Here is a 25,463-nt window from a genome sequence, read left to right as displayed (position 1 = left end):
AGCCCCCAGCTGGCCCCCAGCCCTCAGCCGGCCCCCAGCCGGCCCCCAGCAACGAGAAGCCTCGGGCAAACCTGCTCTTAAACCCTTAAATTCAGCAGAAAATCGCCTCTTTACATGCTGCCGGAAAGGATGGTTTTTAAGAGAGCGGAACCACCGCCAGACTAACCCCGCTGTGGGTATTTAAACGCTGAAATAAGAAGATCAGGACAGCCCACGATGACACAATGCAATTTGTAACCCAACGTCCTTTGGCAATACAGTTACTCACAGTTTACTACGCTTACTGCAAGTTCTACTCCTCCAGTCTGAGGGCAGAGCCCTGCTCTGCTCGCTGCCCACCGCCCTCACAAACGGCTGCGCTTCACTGGCGGGGTTGGCGGCTGGTTTGGTTTTCGTGTGGGGGTTTTTTTTTTTAATACATAAATATTTCTGTTCAAACCAGCATTTGAGATCTCCAGTGGAAAACCTCACCCCTCACCAAAGGCAACGTAAACTCTGCTTGCAAGTACAGTGCCAGCCAAGGTAGACACTGCTCCGGGTAGAGGAGCTCCAGGCTCCTTCAACATCCCAGGATAACTGGGAATCGAGCCTGAGAAAGCCAAGACTTACACTTGTTATTGGGAATGCTTTCGCTAACGATAACGCAACATTTTCTACACTGAGCTATGAAACCTGGGCTGTGATAACTGGTTACTCGCCTGCCACGCGGAGGAACTGGCAAAACGAACACTCGTTACTACATTGCTGTGGCAAAATCTGCTCCAGTGCCCAAATGTACATTGAATTATCTTGGCATCATTTGCTGAAACGGCCAAAAAACAAAAACAAAACAAAACAAAAAGCTGCCAGGTAATTGCTGACCAAGCAACAGGCTGATTGTAATGTTACATGTCAGTTATTTTATCACTCCCACGTGGCAGCTTGCAATCAAGTTCCCAAAGGAAACGCAAAATCTCATATTTAAAGGGGAAAAAATAATTTATCTTGGAGGTCTTCAGGTAGCTGATGAATTCTCAGTGCTGATCAACTAACTAATCATTTGCCTAACAAAGATGCTTAATTTTTAGCAGAGATCTCTGTCACATCAATGGTAGTCTCCTTGCCATTAAGTCCACACTAATTCACATTTTCCTATTGGACAACACATTCTGGAGAATAAATTACCCGATTCTTAGAAGCTGTCCCCAAACTTTCTGCCCATCTTCAATTATTTCCTCAAATTGAGCTTCTTTTCACACCGTCACTCGCAAGCTCCCTTGTTACCACCAAGAACTCCCATTATTCCCAGTTTCCTTTCCGTAGCTTCAGTGACACAAACATTTTTGCTCATTTTCACTCTTCCTGCTCCACACCAGCCTCTTGCTACTCTTCATGTAATTGCAACCTACTCCTTCCTCACCACTTGCTATTCAGATACAGTCCAAGTATATGCACATGCAACCATGGTACCTCTGACCTGTCTTCTATCCAGTCTTCCTATTCCAGTCTAAACAAATCTCTTCCTGCTTAATAACACTTCTTACTTCTGTTTCTCTCCTTGAATGCTTTCCCAGTAGTTTATCTTTTTGTACTTCAAATCCAAACACCTTGTCCTCACCTTAAAGTCCTCTAAATTAATCAGTTAAATTAAGAACATATGGGTCTCTCTCTTAGCCTCTTATCCCTCCTGAGATTTTTGTCTTGCCTCTTAAGTTCTTTCATCATCTTTTCCTACTTTTGCTTTGAACATCCTCTCACTTTTTGGCAGCATATATTTCATCACAAGCTTCCATGTGGAATTTTTGTTCTTCACCTCAGTATTCCTCATTCCCTCATTTTTGATCAGCCTATAATCTCTATTGAAACACTAACACTCACTGTATAAAGGACAAATAAAGAGTTATTCTTCCATTAAAGCAAAAACTGCAGTATATATTTTCAGGTAAAAAACTTTGGCTGATACTGTCACGCTGCTTCTGTAGTCAAGCAATTTCATTCCTGATAATTTAGCATCCCCTTCTAGTGCTCAATTCATAGGACTGTATCCGTGGCATACAATGTCAAAAAGTAAAACACAAGATGAACATTATCTGGCATCAGAAGCATATAAAAATAGCATAGCAAAACTGTGTGCACAGCAGCAAGAAAATCGCAAAAAAAATAAACTTCAAATTACTAAAGCACATCTTTATTTTGCAATTAAACAATTAAGATCCACAAGTAAACTATATATATATTTTTCAAGTCTGTACCTAGACAACTATTTGTCAACTGAAATTAAATATATCCACAAAATATGCATAACAGCATTTTTTTTTTTTTTTCCACATAATAGAATGAAATTTTACTTAAGACTAAAACAAGACTTGTTAAATGTTAATTAGTATATTTATCCTGGGAACTGCTGGTTTTCGGAAGAAGTTAGTGTATCATTTTAATGGCAAGAAATTTCATTTTATCAAAATGAGGACAAATACATAAGGCCCTTTAAAGCATACAGTAGCTGCAGTGATAAAAACTGAATTTATTTTCACATTGTCCAGTGTTGACCAATTTCAAGTTTCCATCATTTTCAATCAACCACCCCGGCTGGGTACCCAATATGTTTTTAGTTTTTCTTTCTTTTTTTTTTTTCCCTTCCCCTCCCCCTCATGTGCTTTTAAACAAATTTATAGGCAAAAGTCTACTTATGGGAAGAACCTTCCCACCCACCCCCCCAACATTAATAAAGATACACAAAAGTTAGTCTCAACAACCAAAGAGCTATTCAACTCCGAGATGATTTACTTCAGACTTGCAGTCCATCATTCAGCAGTATGAAACTGAGATGAAATTTGACAACTGAAAGCCACAGCTGGAAATGCAAATTAATTACCAGAAGTAACTAGCAAAAAATATTGCCACCACCTGATTGTTAATAATGTTCTAAATAATATTCTTCCCTTTGTATTTACACATAGTATAGCACCTGTTACAGAAAACAAAACAAAACCCCAAAAACCCCAACCTTATACAAACAGCCCTGTCAAACTGACTGGTTAAAATGGGACCACTGGTAAAGGAACCAAACTAAACGGAAAACAAATCTGGATACACCGGATAAAATAAAACCTTAATTTCCTTACCTTAATTTTCCTGAAAGATTATTATGGGTTGTTACTGTGATGCCCCAATGTACTGAGATAATTGCACTGGATTGTTTATAGTCTAGCCTTTGTGGATATATTCTAGTTAAAGAAAACAACAGCTTAATGTAAACTGCTTAACCCTTTCACTCCTGTTTTAGGCCCCTGGCCTAGGAGTAATAGGGTGACAACTTCTTTAAACTTCGTTGTGCATTATCTTTAGTTATCAAAATTCAAATAAGTTAAGTAAAAAAAAAAAAATACTGATTTCCAGGTAACTGATCTAATGTTAAATATAATGCTTAGCAGAAACATTTACAGTAAACATAGCTAATTTTCAGCTGAGAGAGATCAGAGATAAATTTACGAGTACCCTGTAGTACTTGCACCTTTTTTTCCTACCTTTTTTTTTAAGAAATGCAAGCTTTATATTCTTCTTAAGACAGGAAAATTGAGATGATAGAATTATTAGTATCTATTTTCTGAACGACCCTCAGAAGCACCTGCACAATAAACCCAAAATAGCTGGAACAATAGAAAGCATTCGTACCAGGGTGTAATCCAAATCATCTCTGTACAGAAATCCATTAAGCATCTCTCTCCAAACCCAGTTTATTTTGTCCAATAGTTCAGTCAGTAGTAAGCATGAGATAAAGTGCTACTATTCAAACATCAAAACACGTTGAAAACAAAAATCACCCTTTAAAATATGTAAGCTTGCTAAATATGAAATAACACAACCAACAAACTGTCAGTCAGTCTGTGAAACCACAGTTCATGCTATAGCAGACCAGAATGATAGATATTTTAGTGGCTTTTTTTTTTAAATGAGGCCTATTGTTCAAAGAAATCAATAAGTCCTTATTTTTTTAATTGAAAATTTCAGCATTTAAAAAAAAAAAAATCCCAATTTTTTCCCATTGAGCTCTCAATGAGCAAATCATGCCAAAGCCAATAGCCAGAGTGCACAGCTTACCTACCAGTTACAAACTTGTAGCTGGGGAAGCCCTACGAACTGAAAAGCTGCAAACTCATAGTAGCAACCAGCAGAGAAGTAAAATCCAGTGAAAACAAACTGGCCTCCTTTGTAGACTGCTAAACAAAGAAAAAAAAAAAAATCAAGTTTCAATTTATAACTGCAGTGAGATAACAGAGACTGGGCAGATCAGTTATACTCAAACAAACAATTTTCCCCTTGTAACAGCTTCCCAATCACCACTAATTATAATCCCTGCAATTTCATGCCAGATCCACACCTAATCAATGAGTATGTTTTTACCAGATTTTTATATTGGATCCTAGCACTAAAAGTAGCCATGGAAAAGAGCTTTCCCAGTCTCAAGACAAAAGGTGGGTACTTAAATTAGCAAATACACCCAGACAACGGGGAACCTGAGATGTGAGCTACAAAAAAGACTACAAGTGACACTAGTGGGAACCATTCCTGTACTTTGTGGAAGTCCAAATATGCAAAATTTTAGTTTGGCCCATAACCCAACTCCTCCTTTTATCCTCAGGGCTGAGAGTGTTGAAGATTGCCTGCACAGCAGCTCTACAGTCAAAACTACAGCATTATGTATTGGACAACCTGCTTTCGCTTGGAAATTGGTGGATCTGTAAGTTTTTCATGCTCATGCTGATTCCCTGAGCCATCAAACATCGCCCACACACATGCACGCACACTGCAGAAGCTTAAAAATACCACATAATTCAACTTGACAGCACGTCTGGAGCTCCAGCATCTCTATGACAGACCTTCCCTACTTCCCGTCTCCCTGGGCAGCGCAACTGCAGCAGATCCACTGCATTTTGGCCCTTCCATGGGTACCACAAAGCTTTTTGGAAGGTCTCTATGGAAAGTTGCTGGCCACACAGTTTCCATAACAAACTCCTCATGTTCCTTAATCTCCTAACTGCTTTCTCATCCTTTCTCTAATAGATGGTGTGCCAGACTGTAACCAGATATTCTAGAAGAAGTGTTATTGCTTTATCTATATGGGACATAAGCTTTCAAGATTTAACAGAGAAATGTGGAAGAAACATCAGCTAGCATTAAATGGAGTGAGCGAAAAAAAAAAAATAAAAATCAGGCTTTCTTTTTCACAACTGAGAGAGAATATATAAAAATAAAATGCATAAAAGCAGTATTTTACTGCTTAAGACTTTCAAATTATTTTAAATACCAAATCCTTCCAAATTCAGGATAAATGAATTCTTCACCTCTCAGTTATCTGGTATCTCTAAAGTAGTATTTCTCAAAGTGGATTGGCTGACAATCTTTAAGTGGTTTCTCAAAGAATACCTGCATCTTATTTCATATTTAGCAAAAATAAAAAATGCCCCAAAACACTCAAAGCCCCAGCTAGCTAGAGCCCCATGTCTTTTTACTTAAAAAACCCCCCAAGACCCCTTCAAATCCACTTTAAACAAGAGATGGTAGTGGTAGTTTTCAATCTGAACCTAAAAGGAAAACAAGTCTTAACATTATACATTGGCACAAAATTGTCATAATATTGCTCTTATTTACAATGACTTTTTTTTTTTTAACTGGATTTGTATCATGGAATTGTTACAAACATACTTTTTCCCACACCCACCCAACATTTTTCCTAATCAAATGGTATGAAAATAATTATTCATAAAATCCAACAGTCATAACACCAATCACATATAGGTCTATAGGTCATTATGTCTGAAAGATACATTCATGTTTTGTACAGCATGAAACATACAAAAACTTCTTTAAAAAACTCTTAAGGATGATACAGATCTTCATAACCCACAGTAAAATATTTAGCAATTTTGCTTCTTTTGGCCATATAAAAATATTTTAAAGGCCATTTATACCACAACAGGTAGAAACATTTGAATGAATGATTTATGGTGCGGAAAGGCTCCAACGCTATTCTTTTTCCCAATAAGTTTTTAGTTACCACTATCCTGGCTTTGGAGAAGCCAAAAAGCCACCCAGTCACTGAGGGCCAATTATCTACAAATAATTACTTTGTTCCATTTTTTTTTCCCAGTGCAACTAGCTAATACACTACAGATCAGCTTAAGTCAGTGCAGAGGAAGATTTTGAAGAGATCTATTATTCTTGCCTGTGTTTGTAATCAAAACAGTAATGACAGACGATGAATAAATATCCCACACTTAATTGTGGTATAAATGGGTCTTTTGAACTCAAACTGCTTTGGCAACTTTACATAAGAATATTTAAATATGTGACATACTGACACTATATAACGTTGCTATAAACTCCATTTCTGATTTCCCTCAGAAAAAAAGGGCAAATGTTATTTTCATTTATAACTTGACTATAAAGAAAATTTATTTCAATATAATGGAGGAGAATTATTTTAGACATTAAGTGCTGAGTTTAAAATAACCTTCAAACTAGGCAGTATCTCAGCTAATAATCTCGTCACATGGAAGTTAAAGCTTACAATTTCCTAAAGAATTTTCTTTTGTTGCAAATGGCTTAAAATAAAACTGAGATTAAAGCTACCTTATTACTGTTTTTCAGGTCATCAGATCCAGAGATTCTTGTAAGATTCGTTTTTCAAATCTAGAAATATAAGTAACAGGGCCACAGGCCACCTAATATTATTTTGATTTCTAAAAATATTTAAAACTCTATCTTCCATTTGGCATTGTGGTTCATGTTTATTACTAAGTCATAAGCCAGGATTTCACTTCGCCTGAATCTCTTTTCACTTAATAGTTCATAGCTGATCTCTTTCCAATGTCCATAGAACACAGTATATTATATAATATAATTCTTCAATAGTTAAAAATTATTTAACATAGAACTTTCCATCTCAATTCTATGCTCTATATAGCTTACAACAAAACTTACTGGATAAACATTTTCAGGAAACCAATACAATAAATTAAAACTTTTAAATAGAGGGCACAAAGTTATGTTGTCACAGGGCAGTCAAATAAGTGACTGATTTTTTTTCTTACAGTACATTACACTGGACACCTTGCTTCTGACTTGGTTTCTCCTATACTGGAAAAATATTTTAAAACTGGGACATTTATATATCTTTAGAATGAGCTCAGATACTGTATCAGACAGACATTTCTTACAAATCTTCTACCTACTTAAATAAGAAGCAATCCATACCAACTGGAACAATTTTACACAAGCATTAACAGAAGGTGACTGGGCTCATTATGGAATTAAAATAAAGTTCCAGGAAAACTTCATAGTGTTCTCCTCCCTTCCCCCTCCCCCCTGCCAAACAACTAAAAAAATAAAATAAAATAAAATAAAAATAAAAGGCAGACCTGTACGAACATGGCTTGAAATCAACTATGAAGACTCAAAAAGTAATTGGTTAGCAGATAGTGGAATTAACTCACATCTGATTGTAAATTCAACTTAATTATCTGTGCTATTAAAGAGTTACGTTCTAATCACGTAAGACTGCTATTGTCAATAAAAGGACAGAACAAAGTATCAGCTTCTAATGACCTACCAGCATTTCATAGTAAGCTGCTAGTAAGTTACTAGTTGGAAGGAATGTGTCAGGTTTTTCACATAATTACAACACAGCAGCATACAATACTCATTCATTACGTTGGCAGAGGTGCTGTCGCCACCGAGAGCAGCACGCAGGTACTTGTATAAGGAAAGAGGGAATGGTATTTCCATGACCCCTTGCAGTAACACATTCCAAGCACCAAGGGCTGTTTTAAAAATCTGAACCCATTAAGATAAATATGACAGGACAATACCACCCCCACAGAATCATGAGTGCCTTTCACTGGATGTACGCTGTAAGTTCCAAGGCACTTAAGGGGTTAAGACATAATGCATGCACTAGTTCCCATCACGTAATCTTAAGTCACATGAATCAGAATACACCAGTGTATGACACACAAGCTGTGTCAAAGAAATGCTGTTTATTAATTAATTTTTTAAAAATTTTATTGTTATCATTATTTTGTACAAGATGCTGGTAAGTGGGCGTTATGCAGCTACTGCTGGGTTAACACAGACGCCAGCTTTCCTCTAACAACCAGCTGGTCTCTAGTAAAGGTGTAGGACAAGGTGTGCTGCATCAGTAGGCAGTGTGTATCTATCTAGTATCGGCAATATTGCTACTGTTGTAAAAAATGAAACAGTGAGAGTCTGTACATAGTAAATAAACCTAGCACTGGAAAAAGACCATGGCTTAGTGTATTTTTTCATTTGTTTTTCATTTTAAGAGACATGGGTGTAAAACAGAGTGAAATAATTCCAAGCCTTGTTTGTAGCAATTCAACCAGAAGCACAGTATATGGCACTACAATGAAATATCGTAGATTACCCTGAACACAATTAGTTCTTTGAGTTTATGGGTTGTTCGGAGCAAAGCACGAAAATAAAGTCTTCAAACATTGATGAAGGTTAGAAGAGTTTCAGAGACTGATTTTGTTTCAACGTAAAGTGCAACAGTGCTGAAGTTTTCAAAGTCCTTTGTCAATTCTTTGCTGTACTTCACTATCGTTTCCTGCAAGCAGTATTATGGCACAAAGAATGCTGCCAGTTCATTATAGAGGACAGGATCCCCCCAACTGATCCTAGGTTTTTTGCTCTTTACTTATGCTTGTGAAGGTTTAATAAATCCTTCTTCATACACCTTCAAAATAGCTTCACATACAAATCTGTATTGACTCTGAAAAGGAAAGTAGATTCAGTAAATTGGAAAGACACATAACAATCATGTCATTGGGAAGCAGAAAAGGCCTCTAAGATTTCCCCATCCCATTCTCTTGACAGGCCAAGAACTGTGCTTTCAAGTTAGTTTAGGAAACACAAAACAACAGGAACTTTGTATTAAAACACTTCGTTTCTCAGCAGAAGAATGGGATGAACAGCACTGTGAAACACATACCAAAAGTCACACACATGAAACCTGTGGTTTCTGCTCTTAATTTTATCACTGAAGTGTCACTGACCTGAGGTTTCCATGCACTTTGATTTAGAAGTTATAGTTTCAAAGCTCTTTTTCATACTTACATTAATTCTGGCATGTTATTAGCACATTCCCCTCAGAATTTGATAAAAAAGAAAATAGTTCCATGTTTTAAAAAGCCAGAACTCCAGTTTCTCAACATCATATAATGTCAAACTCCGCAATCTACTCGAGTCTAGCACCTGCATACATAGAGGCCACTAATATTTCATTTTAAACAAATAATAGTTAAGAAAACAAACAATAATCCAATTATAATATAATGAAAATAAATTGAAGTAAAATCACTGTTTTGTAAAGCATCACAACTAACACTGAATACTGCATAACGGTGTATATGCTGGTCAGAAAGCCAGCCTGCCTGCCTCTTCAGTTTCTTGGAATAGCTCTCTCTATGCAGTAATTAGTGATGTCAGATCTTAAATGGACATAGTAACGGTTTTAGCTATAAATCATTATTTACTGTATTGTTGCATGTATATAAAAATAGTGACATTTAGACATATTTGTGTAAAACACTTAGTTTGCCTTCAGTGGTCCCTGAAGGAGACCCAGAACTCTCCTCATGGAGCACACAAAGCAGACACCCATGCATAGGGCCATCTTGTGGACGTTAAGTGAATCTTTCAGGCTACACAAAATCAGGAAGAGGGCAAAAGGAGAAATTATAAAAATTCTTACAGAAATTAAAAACCTCAAAATCTTGAAGTCTTAAAAAAAACCCCAAAAAAACAACCTTCAAGTTTTTTATTATGCCATCTCCCTCTGATTTAGGAAACACCCGCGTTTCACTGAAGCTTGAAAATTCTGGTTTCTCCAAGAAAAATGAGGAGACCAGAAGATATTTAGCACATGCCATGAAAAAAAATAGTTAAAACCCTTACCACTGTACCTCCTACCTTTACTAATAAAACTCTCTTCCTCTCTGTGTATGCTAGAGAGATATGCTATTCATATGCATACTATTCATACTGTGCAGTCATCACAAACAGCAAGAACCATCCTTTTTTATTTTTCATTTATCATCATCTTCCTCATCCTTCCTGTGCTAGCTGAGTAACACTTTTTGTTAGTGGAACCTGAATATTGGACAGCAACACTGAATGATACATGACCTAGAAATGGAGGCCCATATATACCTTTTGTCAGTTTGAGTACTCTCTAAAGAACACAAAAGCTTTATCAAAATTTGATTAGAGGAACAGCAACAGGGACATTAAAATTACTACAATGAGTAACTATCTTTAGGTAATTCTGAGAGAGATTTGATACTCATCTAGTGACTTTTCTCTTTCAAAATACTTTCTCTTTAAATACTATATACTATGAGTAAAACTATAAAACTGATTAGTGATTCAAAAAAATAAACCTGGAACTGGTCAAAGCTTGGAACAACCAAGTCCTTTTCTTTTTTTTTTTCTTTTTTTTTTCTGAAAGGCAACACAACTCAATCTCAATCTTTTGACACTTTTTGGGTATTTTCTAAAAATGTAAACACAAACTGCTCTCAAATTAAAGCAACATTGCAATTATTTCAAAAAAACCCAAACACTCTAGATCCAGGAAAAATTCTAGCATCTTAACATACATCAAGTGTGAACACAGCACCAAAAGAATCCTGGTAGCATGTTACTTTTTTTAGACTAAATACACTTAAAATTACTTTGATATACCTTGCATCCCATTTAATTACATTGATTTAAAAAAATATTACTTCTCTTACTATTTCCCTTTAATTAAGTCACTACAGGGCAGGTAAGGCTTGTTTTCATTATAACTAAGGCAACATAAAATCACTGAATGGCATCACTGAAGGTTTTTCTTGCATGTCTTGGATCTTTCTGTGCTTACCTTTTATACTACTCCCATTCTTAACACCTCAAATTAGGCTCCTGCTTTCTCCACTGTATAATTTATACACTACTGAAAACTGGCCTTTTTTGACATCAATTGCCGGGTATTCATGAAACAGCTGCTGCTTTTTTCAAGCTTCTTTGTAGAAATTTAAAGAACTGTTCTTTTCCAACAGCCTTAGCAATTTATTCCTGCCTGAAGCCAAGGCTACACCTACACTGGCTAAAGGTGACATCTTTATGATATGATCAACAGCAAGTATACTAAAAATTTGTCTAATGATATGACTAGATAATAGGAAATTATTCTTCTGCAACACAGAACAGCAAGTATGATACTCACCGGTGTTTGGATCATCATGGCTCTTTGATCTCTCATGGTTCTTACAATATCTAACGGATAAACAGGCTGATTGCACTCGATGAGACACATAGCTGTCTCCATAGTGATAAGAACTCCTGTCCGTCCAATCCCAGCACTGAAAAAAAACAGCAAAAAACCCAAAATGGAAAATGAAACAGAGTGTCTGGAATATAGTTCATACTTAAAGACCTTCTTTCTCAAGGACTCTCGCAACTGATCGCGATGATTCCCATACCGTTAGGGCAGGGATTAGACAGATTGTGTCTGTGTCACTGGAAGTCTCCATCCTGCCTGAACAGAGCAAAAACCAGTCAGTGCAGAACTGTCAGGCCTTTGAAGAGGGACTGTCTTAACCCAACCATTCACTTCAGCAGAATTCACAAACAGATACTGATTCAGATCATACTATAAACAATACTAATATGTAGATGATAACAAAACACAGAGACACCTGGCATACACTGTGCACTTTGTGTCAATTTGCCCATTACTGGAATAACAGTTACTGGAATGTCGGGCTGATTCGATGAAACCATGCTAAAGTTCTTGAAGTGATCCATATTTCAGAATAAGGAATAGAACAATACATCTCGGAATGGCAAAACTGTTAAGAGAACTTACACAAATCATTTTTAGCTTAAAAATAAAACAAATCTAAGGATTTATCTGCATTGTTTTATATATACATACCCTTTGCCACAAGGAGCAATTCTCAAAGACTGAATATTTAACCTTGAACTTGATAATCAGTTTCAAATTCAAACTTTTCTTATACAAGAAAATGATGTTGCACTTTTGAAACAGAAAATCAATGTTTCTCCATATTTGAATATGGGATCAAATCCATATTTTCGAATGCCAGTATTATCTCAAATCATATAATTAGTATTTCAGTAAATAAATGAAAGTGTATTCTTCTAAATTAGTTAATATAAACGTTCCAAACTTTCAAACTTAATTGTTCTGATTTTTAAGAATAATTCCAAATGAAGTCTGGCCAAACTACTACCTTAAATCTTTGCCCAGAAGGTGGCATTAAAGCTACTATATATTTCAGTGATCGCATGAGAATTTTATGACAAGATGTAAGTGTACTGGTTATATAAAATTATTCAATACCATTTTATATTTCTAGAATTTATACGTATAGAATTTATATGCAGAATGCTTTATCAAATCCAAACAGGAACAGTATCTGTCAAAGAACCTAATAACTCCTTTTACAACTTCAAAAGATTCAGAAAGCGGCAACACTGATGGAAAGTGTAGTAGATATGATAAATATCAGGCAGGTGAGGACTCTTCAGACTGGAAAAAATCATTGACTGCTGGAGGGGAAACACAGACAGGACATGAAAATCATGAAGGGCATGGACAGGATGGATGGATGGCTCACCATCTCATCTAAAAGAAGAATTAGAAACTGTTCATCTAAACTAGTAGGAGCATCAAAAATAAAAACAGACACATGCACAAAAGCTTGGAAAGAAGGGTTTCAAGCAGTTCAGCATAACAAAAACCTTTCCAATTTCCCAAGGTTTTTGTTGCTTTACAACCCCTCCATTTTTTTGGTTTTGTTTTTAAACTACTATTGTATAAAAGAAAAGTCTGCTTTTCTGCTCCACTAGCTACTTGGATTCTCCACACTGGCGGCTTAGTTCTGAAAACAAATTTCACCATTTTGGTGCACTATTGCCTTGCCCTGTTTTACTAAACAGACATTAAAAACAGTGTGCACGTATCATATGGAGGATGCCCTGGGCTCCTTCAGCTTGACTCAGTAGTGGAATTTGGTTACACCTCCCAACAGCCACCAAGTTAGGCCAATTAAGTAAATTATATTAAGCTGTGATATTCCCTCTCTTTTCTTCTGTGAAACATAAAACTTACAAAAGTTGGTATTGAAATTACCAGTGTGGAGTTGAATTGATGCCTCATTGAGATGAATGAAACTGTTCCTACTCTCCAAAGTTGTTGTTTCAGTGTCTCTTCAGACTTGCACAGTTTATATTGTAAAAGTTGTATTTGGCTGATAGTTTCACTATTTGTTCACAACCATATCAACCAAAAGTTCAGCAATAATGGAAGATGTGGAACAATATAATTTAAGACAGTGCCATTCTGGTACTGGTTTCCCTAGTTAATAAGATTCATCCTGACCAGCATAAAGCAGAAGACAGAGCAAAACCAATTAAATACAACTGTTCATACACAAAGTGCTAAAAAGAGGAAACATTTTTATTTTGTCTTCTTCAATAAATGTCTAGTTTACTTGTAGATTAGAAAAAAATCGATTTAAAGACTATCTCTTAAACCTCTCAGCTTCTTTCTGAAACCTAACTCAGGAACACTAACTGTCTGGGGAGTATTTGGGAATTTAGAAGTCAAATTTTATTCACAGAACTGATCACCAAGATATATAGCAGATATTTGTTTGAAGAAAATTAGCATCATGCATTATTATAGTTTACTAATTAGGTATTTTAAAGGATTACGATTTTGAAATTTACCATAGGAATGTAGAATGCTATTAAGAACTATTGTACAAGAAAAACAAAAAAACACATTTCATGTGTACATAAAAAACTAACAGAGTTATTTCAATGTATGACAAAAGTAAATTGTTGAGAAAAATGTGTCATCTCAAAATATCACATAGCTTAAGACTGCAGACTTGAGAGAAAGTGTCTTTTACTTGATCATTGCATATACCACCCATGTTTTCTGCTATAGATTATTTATGCAGCTATTCTGGAGTTTTGTAGAACAGTCACCATGACGAAAAGGTTTCTAATTATCTTTTGTCATTTCCCTGAATTATTATGCAGACTGTTAGCATAGCTGTGAATAAAACAAAACAAAAAAACCACCACCAACAAAATCTTTGCACAGATCATTGCATGTAGATACTCAAAATTTTGCTTACTGAAATACGATTACAGTTTCAAGTAATTGTTTAATTATATGTTGAGTTCTCCTGAAATCCCCACAAGTAGATACAATTAAATATTTACTTCAACAACAAAGCACAGAAAAGCTATTTGATGATAAATAAATTCAGTTTGATGATTTAATAAATTTGTGAAAAAATGGATACCTGCAATGAACAACAACAGGTTCTTCTCTGCCAGCCCTCTTCTTTCGCACAAGACACACAAAATCTAGGAAATCGCTGGAATCATCGGGAACTCCATGATCAGGCCACGCTATATACTGGATTTGGGTTAGTTGGCGGCTTTCTTCTTTCTAATCAGAAATGTGAAGTTTATTCAAGGGTAATTCAGGTCGCATTAAAAAAAAAATTCAAAGTTTACATCTTCAACAGATTAAAAAAATTAAATGGCATGTAATATCAAAGTAGCTTAAGGATACCAATGATCTATCTGAATACTAGATGAAGAAGGTGGTCAAATTTTTAGCAAAACAAATCTAACAGAAAGAGGTACCATCTTACGAGATCAAATGACAGAACTGGGGTAGGGAGGTGAGATGTGGGACTTCGAGACATAAAAGCTTTCCTTCAGAGCCCATGTGAACAGCAGCATTGTTTTGGCTTTACCTACACCTCTTAATTTTATCCAGCATGCTATACATAAGATGCAGAATGACCTTGTTTTCCCCTCCCTCCTGCCCCTTGCTCTAATATCAGAAACATAATCTGCTTCTGGTTAGTGGAAGGGACAGACTGTATAATCAGCATAAAAGTATCATGAGTTATGGTACTTTAAATAACCTTTAGGCATGGAATCATTTGCAGAGGTTCCACTGCTGGTAACAAAGGAGCACTTGTCTCAAAAGGACACAGGGAAGGAATTTTAACTGCAAACTGACTAAAAGGGAGCTCTATAAAACTGGTATCTCATCTGATAACCCAAGCAGTGAGGAATCAGTACGTGAACTAAATTCCAGATTCTCATTTCCAAACATTTCTGAGATTGAAATGCTAGCTGGGGAGGTTCTGAAAACTACATGTGCCCTGAAAATCATGCAATTCATGCTCAAGAAGGTCTTCATTTACATGCAGTCACAAATCCCAATTCATCTTTCTCTCAGCCAGATTTATCTTCCATCTACTCGCACATATTCTCCAAGATGGAATTATTAACAACTGTTTGCCTCTACAAAGAAATACCTTTAGTGTCTCATGTTTTGAAAACATCAAGGGAATGACAAGTTTCTCAACTTCTTTAATTACTGTCTTTCTTTGTCCAGGGCATGAAAGACACCAGTAAAGACTTTTAGGACAAATAACACATTTTTAACATAATTTAAAACCAATTAATATGATTACAGAAACTGAATCCTTGTGATATTTTGCTAGTGAAAGGTTTGTTACCTTTCTAAGAGCAGAATTTATAATAGATAAGTATATATGGCAATATAGCTCGTTTTCTAAAGATCTCCTACTCTAGAAATAAACAGTTCTATTTATGTGGATATACTATCAAGTTGAAAAGAAAGTCTGGTTAAGTAAGTTTTAGCTAGCATGTGAGGATTCTACAGATTAATACTTAAAAATATATATTATGATTTTACCTCCAGATTAGTCAATGTCATTTCTCGAAAGACATAAGCAGGATTTCCTTCTTCTGAATGGCAGGTAATCTGGAAATTCCCATATGATGAGCTTCCTGATGGCTCTGGCCAGTACTGATGGCATTTAACCTAAGGTCAACACATTTTTAAAGATGTCTATATTTAAATTCAGAGTATTATTTTCGTTCCCTCTAGGTTCCTTATACCTTTGCTCATTAAAGACTATTTTGATCTTTTTGTAATCACTATTAATTTACTTACCAAATAGACTGTGTTACCTAATTATTGTTTATAAAATAAGGTATCACAGAGACTTCCTGGTTCTCTTTTCCAGAGACACATGCACCAGCTCTTGAGGTTAGTTTAACTGAAGAGGGATGCCTTTGACTTTCATTACAATTCAAAAAAGAAGTATACCTATAAATACTCCATCTTGACACTTGAGTGACAAAGACGCTGCTTTATAAACATTTCTGACCTCCAAGATCCTAATCTAATCTTCTCAAAGCACATTTATATGGGAAAAGAACAAATTAAAAAAAAGACGATAAGCAACAAAAAGTTGCTAAACTAAAGCAGAAGTTAAGGGGATGCAGATGGAGGACTTCAAAGGCTCTTGATGAAGTAACCAAATATGAATGAAGACTTCAAACACTAAGATTTTCAGCTATATTGCTTTAACTCCTAACTACAGAGGTCATTTCAGCTCAAGTGTACTTTTGTTTTTCCAACCCACCTGGCGATTCTTTAAGAGCAGCCAGATTTGCAGACTTCCTGCTCCACTGAGACATCCCGGCATGCAGTGGGATAGTGATGTCAGTAGCCTCATGATCAGCTTTAGAGCAGGGAGTCTGCCTATGGGTATAAGACAGATAAGTCCTTTTATTTCATTATTAAGCAGCTCTCCAAAGAACTCCACAAATACTGTTATTGAAGGGGTGGGGGAACCTCAGAGAACTGCTGTTGCAAGTCTGTTATTAGCAGATCTGCAAAGAAAACTCAAATTAAAAGGGCACTTGTACTGAAATTCCCTCTAATTGTGTTTATCTGGGAGCAGGCAGCATCATGCTAACAGTGAGTCACTGAAAAATGGTTTAAAACTGCTGCAACTCCCCTTCAATTATTTTAATTATATTTAGTGGCCTGACCTCCCAGCAAATATATAGTTATTAACAAGTTAGAATATATACAGACAGCGGAGGTGCAGTTTGAGCTGATCAGAACATCCACAACCTACTATACATCCAACTTCAAAAGAAATGTTGAGAAATTCCTCTAAACTATTATTCCACGCTGTCCTTTCTGTCCACACACTCAACCAGCCCGTGCTACTGTGAATGCTCCAGACTATAAACCCAGCAACTCTGGAGTTCTGCTGTGTGTATGACCAGACTAGATTGTTTTGCCTGTCTCCAAAGGATGAAGTTGCATAATAAACAAAGCTATTGAGGAGAAACTATAGCTCAAAAAACACCCCCAAAATAAAAGAAAAAACAAAAATCCACAAAATACACCTAAGGGCTTTTACAGCACCATACACAATTACTTTTAGTCATTTATAACCCTAATTACTTTATTACTAGTACTCTACTTTAACACATTTTTTGTATGGAAATGACTTAAAGAACAATGCTTCTTTCATATGATTAAACAAATGTTTATAGCCACAGAGAACATTTCATGAAAATTCTAGATTTCAAGCTTATCAAGGATTCTTTTAAAGACAGTCATCCAGACACAGGATCTTAACACTACAAAGCTATGTTAGGCTGCCTTAAAAAATTAATCTCTCTGAATATCAAAGAACTAATCTACAGAAACTGATGAAACCTCTTGGGGAGTTCCTTCATTTGAAGTTTAGAGAAAAAAAAAAAATCCTATGAAGGTAAATTCTAGTTGCTTTTTACTTTACAATAAAGAACCAAAGACTAAAAATATCTTTGGAAATAAGTGAAGACCTGTATTTCAGAACTCAACAAAACTTAAATACTAGCTGCATTAACAATATCAGAAGATTTCAGATTTAAGAGTCATCATTGCAACAGTACTAGGAATGCACTGCCCTTATGAAAAGAAGTCGTATTATATGTCATAATAGTATATTCCTCCAATCCTTTAAAGGTTATCACCAACAGATTTTTAGAAGATTATGCAAGTAGTATCTAAGAAAATCTTTTACTTACTCTGCCCCGTTCAACTTGAGTCGTTAACATTACAACCATAGATGAGCCTTGTTCCCAAGTCATCTGCCAAAAATCAGGACAAGTGTTCGGTAATGGACCTTGACAAGCAATATACTGGTTTATTATTGTGGAAGAAGGGATTTCCATCTAAGATAAGACAAAAGGATTATTTTAATTCTTACAGCAAATGTAAGTCAGGCATCAGACATTTAGTGTTTAGTAATCAATACATTAAAAAGCACCAACTATATTAATTGTATTTATTATAAGTTAGTAAATATGGATTGGATGGCACAGATAAAAATTCTTCAAAGTTTTTCACATGCAAAACTATTACAAAGATCCAAGTACACTTCACATATTAACTGACAATTAGGTAGTTGCCATAATAAAGATCAATGGTTGAATGGTTGAAACAAGAAAAAAATAGACCAGTTAGCAAACAATTCAGGTGCAAACATTTCATGCTCTGTGGGTTTCTGACACTAGCTTTTAAAACACAGATCTTGGAATTTAATTTAATCTCTGTTTTTTGTTCCTGAAAGGAAAAGTAGGTAGCTGTAATTTTGTTACTACTGACAATGAAGAAAAAGAAAAAAAAAAAAAAAGAAAAGAAAGATGTAAAAGAAAGTGGTCGCAAATTAAACCTTACTGATTAAAGAACTAACTCCTCTGGTAGCAAGCTAGCCTCTCTTAGCATTTTTTCTTTTTCTTGGTTTCATTTATAAAAACACCTACCACAAAGCATTAGCAAGTAAGTATATCTACCATAAATTTCAAACCATCTGACTATATGTTAATCAGCCATTCTAGTCTGAACTAGATTTATGAAAATGTTATTTTTTTAAATCACCTTCACTGAAAAGCTGCAAAATTACTTAATGTCAGAAGCTCTTTTGAAAAATACTACTCACATTTATATAATTTGCATTGATGTAATCTTCATTACTTTTTAAAATAACCCGTGTAGCATCATCTGAAAAAATTTTTAGAAAGATGTTACTTATTTACTAACCACAGTACAATACTTTTAGAACACATATACAAACACACATACTTACAAGGCGAAATGTCTCTGTATCTATTTTTGGAAATGTTTTGAGGTAATCTGGCACAAGACATTGTCATTCCAGGCTTTTTCCTATACAATTGCTAAAAGGCAAAACCGGTGGTCAGACCATAATAGATGCAAAAGACCCATCAGTATATTACTTGCCTAGAGATAATGTTTTACAACAAACTACTGAGCAACGGTAGCTTCGACACACATGAAAATAATTTTCAAAAGAAAGCACTACAAATTCAGTTATGCTGTGGGATCACTGAAAATAATCAAGATGTCATCGCAATTTGTTTAAAGACAAACTCAACATTAAATTTCAAGCTTGCATAAGAACATTGATCCAGAGAAAAGTCAGTATTGCATACTGGTAAGGGAATTGACTGATACTAACATTCCACACTGATTTAAGGCAAGCACATTATGTTATATATAGGCATCTACCTACATTGCAGTTGTTTCACTTCCTCTCAAGTCCCCACCCCAGTGTCCTTCCATATTTCAATAACTGTAGAGTGATTCCTGGGCTACCTCATGCTTTTCTGGCACAAAATCTCCTTTGACAGAGAAGTTCCTACACTCTTGTTCCTTAGACATGCACTGCAACAACTCTTGTGCTGCAAACAGTGTCAGTGAAATGATCCAGGTTCAATAAAAAGCACTTCAAATACTTTTAAACATTGACTCTGTTTGGCAGACTAAAAAAGTATTGTTAAGGAGGTTAAGTATGGTTAAGGTTAAATTACTTCGACAAAGATCTTTCTATATATAAATCTTACCAAAGTTCTTAAAGAATAGTTTATAAATATATTTTATAAATGTAAATTGTAATATATAGTGCTAGGTCTCCATCTGGGGAGGAACTTGCAGAATTTACACTGCTGTGTTTTAAAAACCTACTGCTGTCTGCTTTAAGTCACTTGATCTCCTGCATTAAAGATGGAATATCACTAAGTCACAAGTTAGTGCTAACGAAAGACTATGGCTAACAGCGTAAGAAGTGTGCTGTTCTTTTGGATAAAAAAAATCAACTACTTACAAAAGACAGTGTTATATTAACACTTAAGGTCATGGCTGTAACTCTTTAGGGTTGTATTTTCCTTTAGTAATTTTACTTTTCCTCATTGAGATTGTCCATGAAATGTCAACAGCTCAGCTGCCATTCAGTATCTACAGGAACTTAGTAACTTAGATATGGAATGAAGGTCTGAGTACAGAACACTTATTTTGGTATACATCTTTCAGTCTTCAACTCTATGAAAGTATTTTATTAGCATAGGTCCCTGGTAACCATAAAAAGTTGTAAGTAAACAACAACAAAAACTAGTATTAGTGTTATTCTATGCCTTAAGTTCACACATGTAGTGCTTCAATACAGGACTGAATTTTTTTGGTTATCTTTCTTTTGAGAGCCTAAGTCAATTTTGCTAAAAGATGCTGACTCTACTGAAATTCAATTGAAATCTGCTCTGCTTAAAATAATTACTATCCCAAAAGACTTGGAACTTGCACACAGCTGCAGGCGACACAGTACTCACATCAAACTGAGCCAAAACAGTTCCAGTGATAAGCCCCTCTGCTAGCTGAATCATGGATTCCCTCAGAGCATTATCATCCTGATGGACACCATCAAATGGAGATTTCTCAGGGATGTATTGGAAGTCAGGCTCGCTCTCCAGCTTCTCTTCCACAACATCATAGACAGCTAAAAAAAAAAATAAAAGGTATGAACGCTCTGACTGAACACGCTGTCTGGCAAGTTAAGTAAACTCTAAGTCATTTACTTAAAACAGGAAAAATGTAAGTGTTTCTCCTGTAGAAAAATCCACATTTATTAACACACTGATTTTAATCCTCATCAGTAAGGATCCTTCACTGGTCATTATAATCCATGACAACACTGTTTTTTGGTTTAATAGTAATTTTAAGTGAAAGCACATCACTGACTGCTAAAATTTTGATCAAAACGCAAGTTACACCCTACTTTGTCTGATGGCAGACTCTTACATCGTGCCTCTGAAATCATTATAATTGCATTTACATTTTTACTTTTAATTCACTTTGATTTTAAACTTCAGTAATTAGGGCAAGATGTGCAGACCACCTGAGAAAATGGCATTAGTATATACTATTATAATGCTCTCAATGCTGTATGTGTGCCCTGCCTATAAAGAAATTGAAAAATAATATGCATCTTCTACTATACATAACAGAGACATACACTGTTTGAAAACCTGTTTTTAAATGATATCCTATGATCATGAAGGAAGGAACTGGCAGCTCCTCACTTCTACAACTCTTAATGGTTTTGTCCAGAATATAAAGATAATCAACACACAAGGGGAAACTGTTTTAGTAAATCTGTAAATAAAGTTAAAAATTTTATCTGAAAAAGGAAGTAAACATACAAAAGCTGCAAGAGAACTTACACCCAGAATGAGAGCACAACTAGGGAGTGCAAATAAGTGAATAAAGGAAAAATGGTTTATGAGGTGGCTGAGGTACTTTCCCAAAGTAATTTCAATTATTCTGATTAAACATAATTATTTTTCATTTTGCTTTTTCCTGTACAACTGTACTGTAATTGGGATGTGCAGCAGGATTAAATCCAATGACCATCTGCTGGCAATGCTCCAACAGCGTATTTCATTAATATATTGCACAAGCTGTTATTTAGACTGCATTTTTATCACTTTCTTCTACTAAGCCTCCTCAAGCAGAAATCTTACCAGTTTTTCTGGATTATTTTAAAAACATATGGAAGGATTTTGCATTTATCTACCTCCAAAGTCATCCAAACACTGTGCGTTTGATTAGGGGGGTTTTGTTTGTGGTTTTTATTTTTCTTAAGGCAATAACAACAACCTCAGAAACTGCATTCAATATTCATATAGCTTTCTGGACATTTTTGTCAGCAAGAGTGAGAACAAAATTTAAACTAGCTCTCTGTTAGAAATATTCAATCTCTGAGTTTCCTATTAATTTTCAATATGTAGTTATGCACAGCTCAGAGTATGGGATCAGTCAAGATTTGTAAAATACATTGTGTTATTGCTATTCCTTTTCAAAGAAGGGAGTTCTTCCTTACAAAGATGTTAAGCATTCCATCTCAGGACACAAAATGGAGGATAGAAAATGAAAGCAAGGTGTGTTTTTTGGTTGTGGGTTTTTTTGTTTTGTTTCTTGGTTTTGGGGGATTTTTTTTTTGTTGCTGTTTTTTATTATTATTACGTACAAATCACTCACCATTGGGTCGAACTAGGAGCACAAGTTCCCCTGAGTGTCTCTCACAGCTAGCTTTAATAAACATAACAACTTGATCATGGGTATGTTCTGCTATATCCCTGCCGTTAATCAGTACAACCTGGTCCCCTTCATTCAAACGAGGGACACAGAGATCAGCCTGCAAGGTGAGGAGGAAAAAAAAAACAACAAACAAAACTGTAAAACAAACCATTTCCAATTTCTCACCTTAAAATAGCAACTTAAAGGAACTATACTTGGGGATTTGAATCCTAACAGCCTAGTTGCTAAGGTTGCTGCACTGTGTTCAAATTATAAATTTAAGTATCACACAATATGTAAGACAGTGCCATTCATGTGAACAAATCAATTTGCAACTGGGAGGGGACTGTCATTGTAACGTATTTTGGCAGCTTTTACTCCACTCCTCTGGCTGAAGTAGAAAGCTTCTCAGTTTGAATCACATTCTTTATAGGAAATGAAAAAGCAGGATGTTCTTATCTTCAAAGGGAAGGCAGTAACATGGCAAAGCCTTGTCCAAATCAATTTCACAGGCTTAAATGCTTCAGGTGTGAAATATCACAACTGTAATGACAAGAGTAAGACAAGGATCGAAGACAATGCACAAATCCCAGTAGTCCCAGAGAGAGGGATCAGGTAATAAAAATCATTATTATAATCAGTCTAAACATCGTTGCAGAAAAGAACACATGCCATCAACAAATATCTTCTCCTTAGAGAGTGGATGTTTGAAGCATTCAGCCAAAATTATTTATGTTATTAAATATCTCAGATATAATTAACAGGGACAAGAACAATGCTCTTGGGTAAACATTTTAATAGTTTCAAATAGTCAAAAAAAAAAAAAAGGCAAGCTGTACTTATATGTTAGCGAATAAATGGTTCACTCAGCTCTAAAACGTATGAACAGAGCTGACTCCAGTCAGCTGAATACCAGGTCAGTATTTTTCGGCAATCAACTGACAAAATATTGTGCCTAGTTTGTAGACAATATTGATAGTTATTAAACATCAGTAACAACAGACAATCAGACCTGATGAATGATTCATGATGTCTGATTTTAATCTAAATCTTGGCTTTATTCAGCTACATCTGTCACTAAAATAGGAGAGATTAGCTAATTTAGTTATTTTTAACATACTAAAAGACTTGTTCAATATATAATTTATGTGAAATTACATTAATACCTACATTTAAAAAAGTAATAAAGTAAATGTATTTTTAGGATGATACGCTCAAGAATCAGTGCATACTGAACATCTGTAACTCTATGTAATTTTCAGAAATTAAATTTTGTTTCATTTAGAAAAAATATTTTTGAGGGCTGAAGAACTTTTAAAAATGTTATGTAGCCCCAACTAATTCTTACTGCATCTAATTTGCTTTGTTAGGATAACGTTATAGCACAAACTATTTTCATAGGCAGCTATGAAATAATTCACAGTTTTGAATACATACTTCAAGATACACAAATATTGCTACCAAATTTGGGGTTTTTTTTAATAACTTACAGGTGTTCCTGGAGCTACTCTGGACACTATTACCGGCATCTTCTGATCATATCCACCCTTTAGAAACAAATTAAATTAGTAATAAATAATAAATGTCAGAAAATAATCTTAACAGACATGAAGGGAATAGATGTATTGTTACCTTTACATTGAAGCCAAACCTTCCATTTTCATCTGGTTTCATTCTGATCATAACAAGATTGTCATGGGGGACACCACCATTGGGCTAATAAACAAAAATAATATTTTATTAATATAGATTTTGTTCATAGTTAAACTTTGAGGATACTGTATGTAATAATTTTAGAGTTTCCTCATCAAGTAATTGTTCCTGGACACTTGAGAAAACATCAGGTAATAGAGCAAATGTCTTATCTTGAGTTTTGCATAGAAAAGTTACACATTTAAAAGATTTGGACATAACTAAGTTAAAAGTGTGTTCTGTCAAAGCAAGCTTAAAGTAAGAAACAGTGTAAGAAAAGACTAATTGGCTTATAAAATGCTAATATAACATTGGACCACAGCAAACAATCATATTAACAATGTACAGAGAAAACAGAATCTTTTTGATTTGGTTTTGCAGAACCAAAGGAAATTATTTTTTTCAATTTGGTAAAGATAACTGAATACAGAACAGAAAAACTTGGTGAGTAAAGTAGTGTTACCTTTCAAATCAGAACAGTACTTTAATGTGACTCAGGTAAGCACTAACAGAAGACAATGCTGTTAAAAATTCTTTCATTATTTAATTAAAGCAAAGTTTTTTTACAACATTCCCAAAATGCTCATAAATTTACAAGTTTCACTTCTGCTTGTTTTATTAAAACCCCAGCTATAAAATTAAATAGGGATTTTATGGGTTTTAACTTTGTAACGAGGCCTGAGAGAACACCCTAGGCTTAGAGTTCAGAATGCAAATAAAAATAAACCAAAGGCATTTCTAAAATATCAATTTTGGGAGCCGACTCATAATTTTGAATGTTTGAGGTTGGCAAAACTGTTTATACAGTATTTATTACACCTGGATGTTAAACAGTTTTCCCATCCTGCAGAATGTTTCTTGTCCCACATCAGTATAAAACCCAGAACCATCTGAAAACTTCTGGGAGGACAAAAATCACAAAAATGGTCAGTGAGATCTCATCTCAGTCAGACAATAATCAACTGACTAGCTTACTCATCTAGCATGTGCTCAAGTGTGGAAAACTAACTTTTGCTCAGATTTTTATATTCCTTGTCACAAGTCTTTTGGTACAATCTCTTTCTTGGAAATTCCGTTGAGAAATACAACCACAGATTCCTGACAAAACTGCTCTAGAAGCTGGTAGGCACATTTTGATAAAAGCTAGATTAAACACCAGCAGTAGGGTTTGCAAGGTCTTCTTTAAAACTGATGGTAAATGACTTCTCAAAGATGTTTGTTAGAAATTTCTGCATGTGCTGAAAAGTTAATGTTCAAAATGTTTGTGTATCCATCCCAATGTAGTCATTTGATGACAAATGACAAAGGACTACTCCAGCAGGTGGAAAAAATACCGGGAGCTAGCAAAGAGACAGTACACTTAATGGGAATGCTGCAGTGTCATGCACAAACACAACAACTCTGAAACGCATCAGAA

At 35.2% G+C, this 25,463-nt stretch overlaps 1 protein-coding gene across 1 annotated transcript in view; it reads right to left on the bottom strand.

The window, feature by feature from the left end:
- Nucleotides 1-8,058: 8,058 nt before the first annotated feature.
- PTPN4 (protein tyrosine phosphatase non-receptor type 4) overlaps nt 8,059-25,463 on the bottom strand; it is a 67,075-nt gene continuing 49,670 nt past the window's right edge. The window contains exons 16-26 of the mRNA XM_010175820.2: nt 23,987-24,070; nt 23,845-23,901; nt 22,316-22,472; nt 20,608-20,774; nt 19,071-19,161; nt 18,924-18,985; nt 18,010-18,156; nt 15,827-15,955; nt 14,388-14,536; nt 11,270-11,405; nt 8,059-8,773 (exon numbers count right to left, since the gene is read on the bottom strand). Coding sequence (XP_010174122.1) covers nt 8,699-8,773; nt 11,270-11,405; nt 14,388-14,536; nt 15,827-15,955; nt 18,010-18,156; nt 18,924-18,985; nt 19,071-19,161; nt 20,608-20,774; nt 22,316-22,472; nt 23,845-23,901; nt 23,987-24,070 — 1,254 coding nt within the window. The 3' untranslated portion in view covers nt 8,059-8,698. The remainder of the gene's footprint in view (nt 8,774-11,269; nt 11,406-14,387; nt 14,537-15,826; nt 15,956-18,009; nt 18,157-18,923; nt 18,986-19,070; nt 19,162-20,607; nt 20,775-22,315; nt 22,473-23,844; nt 23,902-23,986; nt 24,071-25,463) is intronic.

Source organism: Antrostomus carolinensis, unplaced genomic scaffold (assembly GCF_000700745.2).
Source record: "Antrostomus carolinensis isolate BGI_N321 unplaced genomic scaffold, ASM70074v2 scaffold14329, whole genome shotgun sequence".
Taxonomy (NCBI): Eukaryota; Metazoa; Chordata; class Aves; order Caprimulgiformes; family Caprimulgidae; genus Antrostomus; species Antrostomus carolinensis.
The sequence above is the reverse complement of the archived record's forward strand: the minus strand, read 5'-3'. Positions and strand labels throughout refer to the sequence as shown.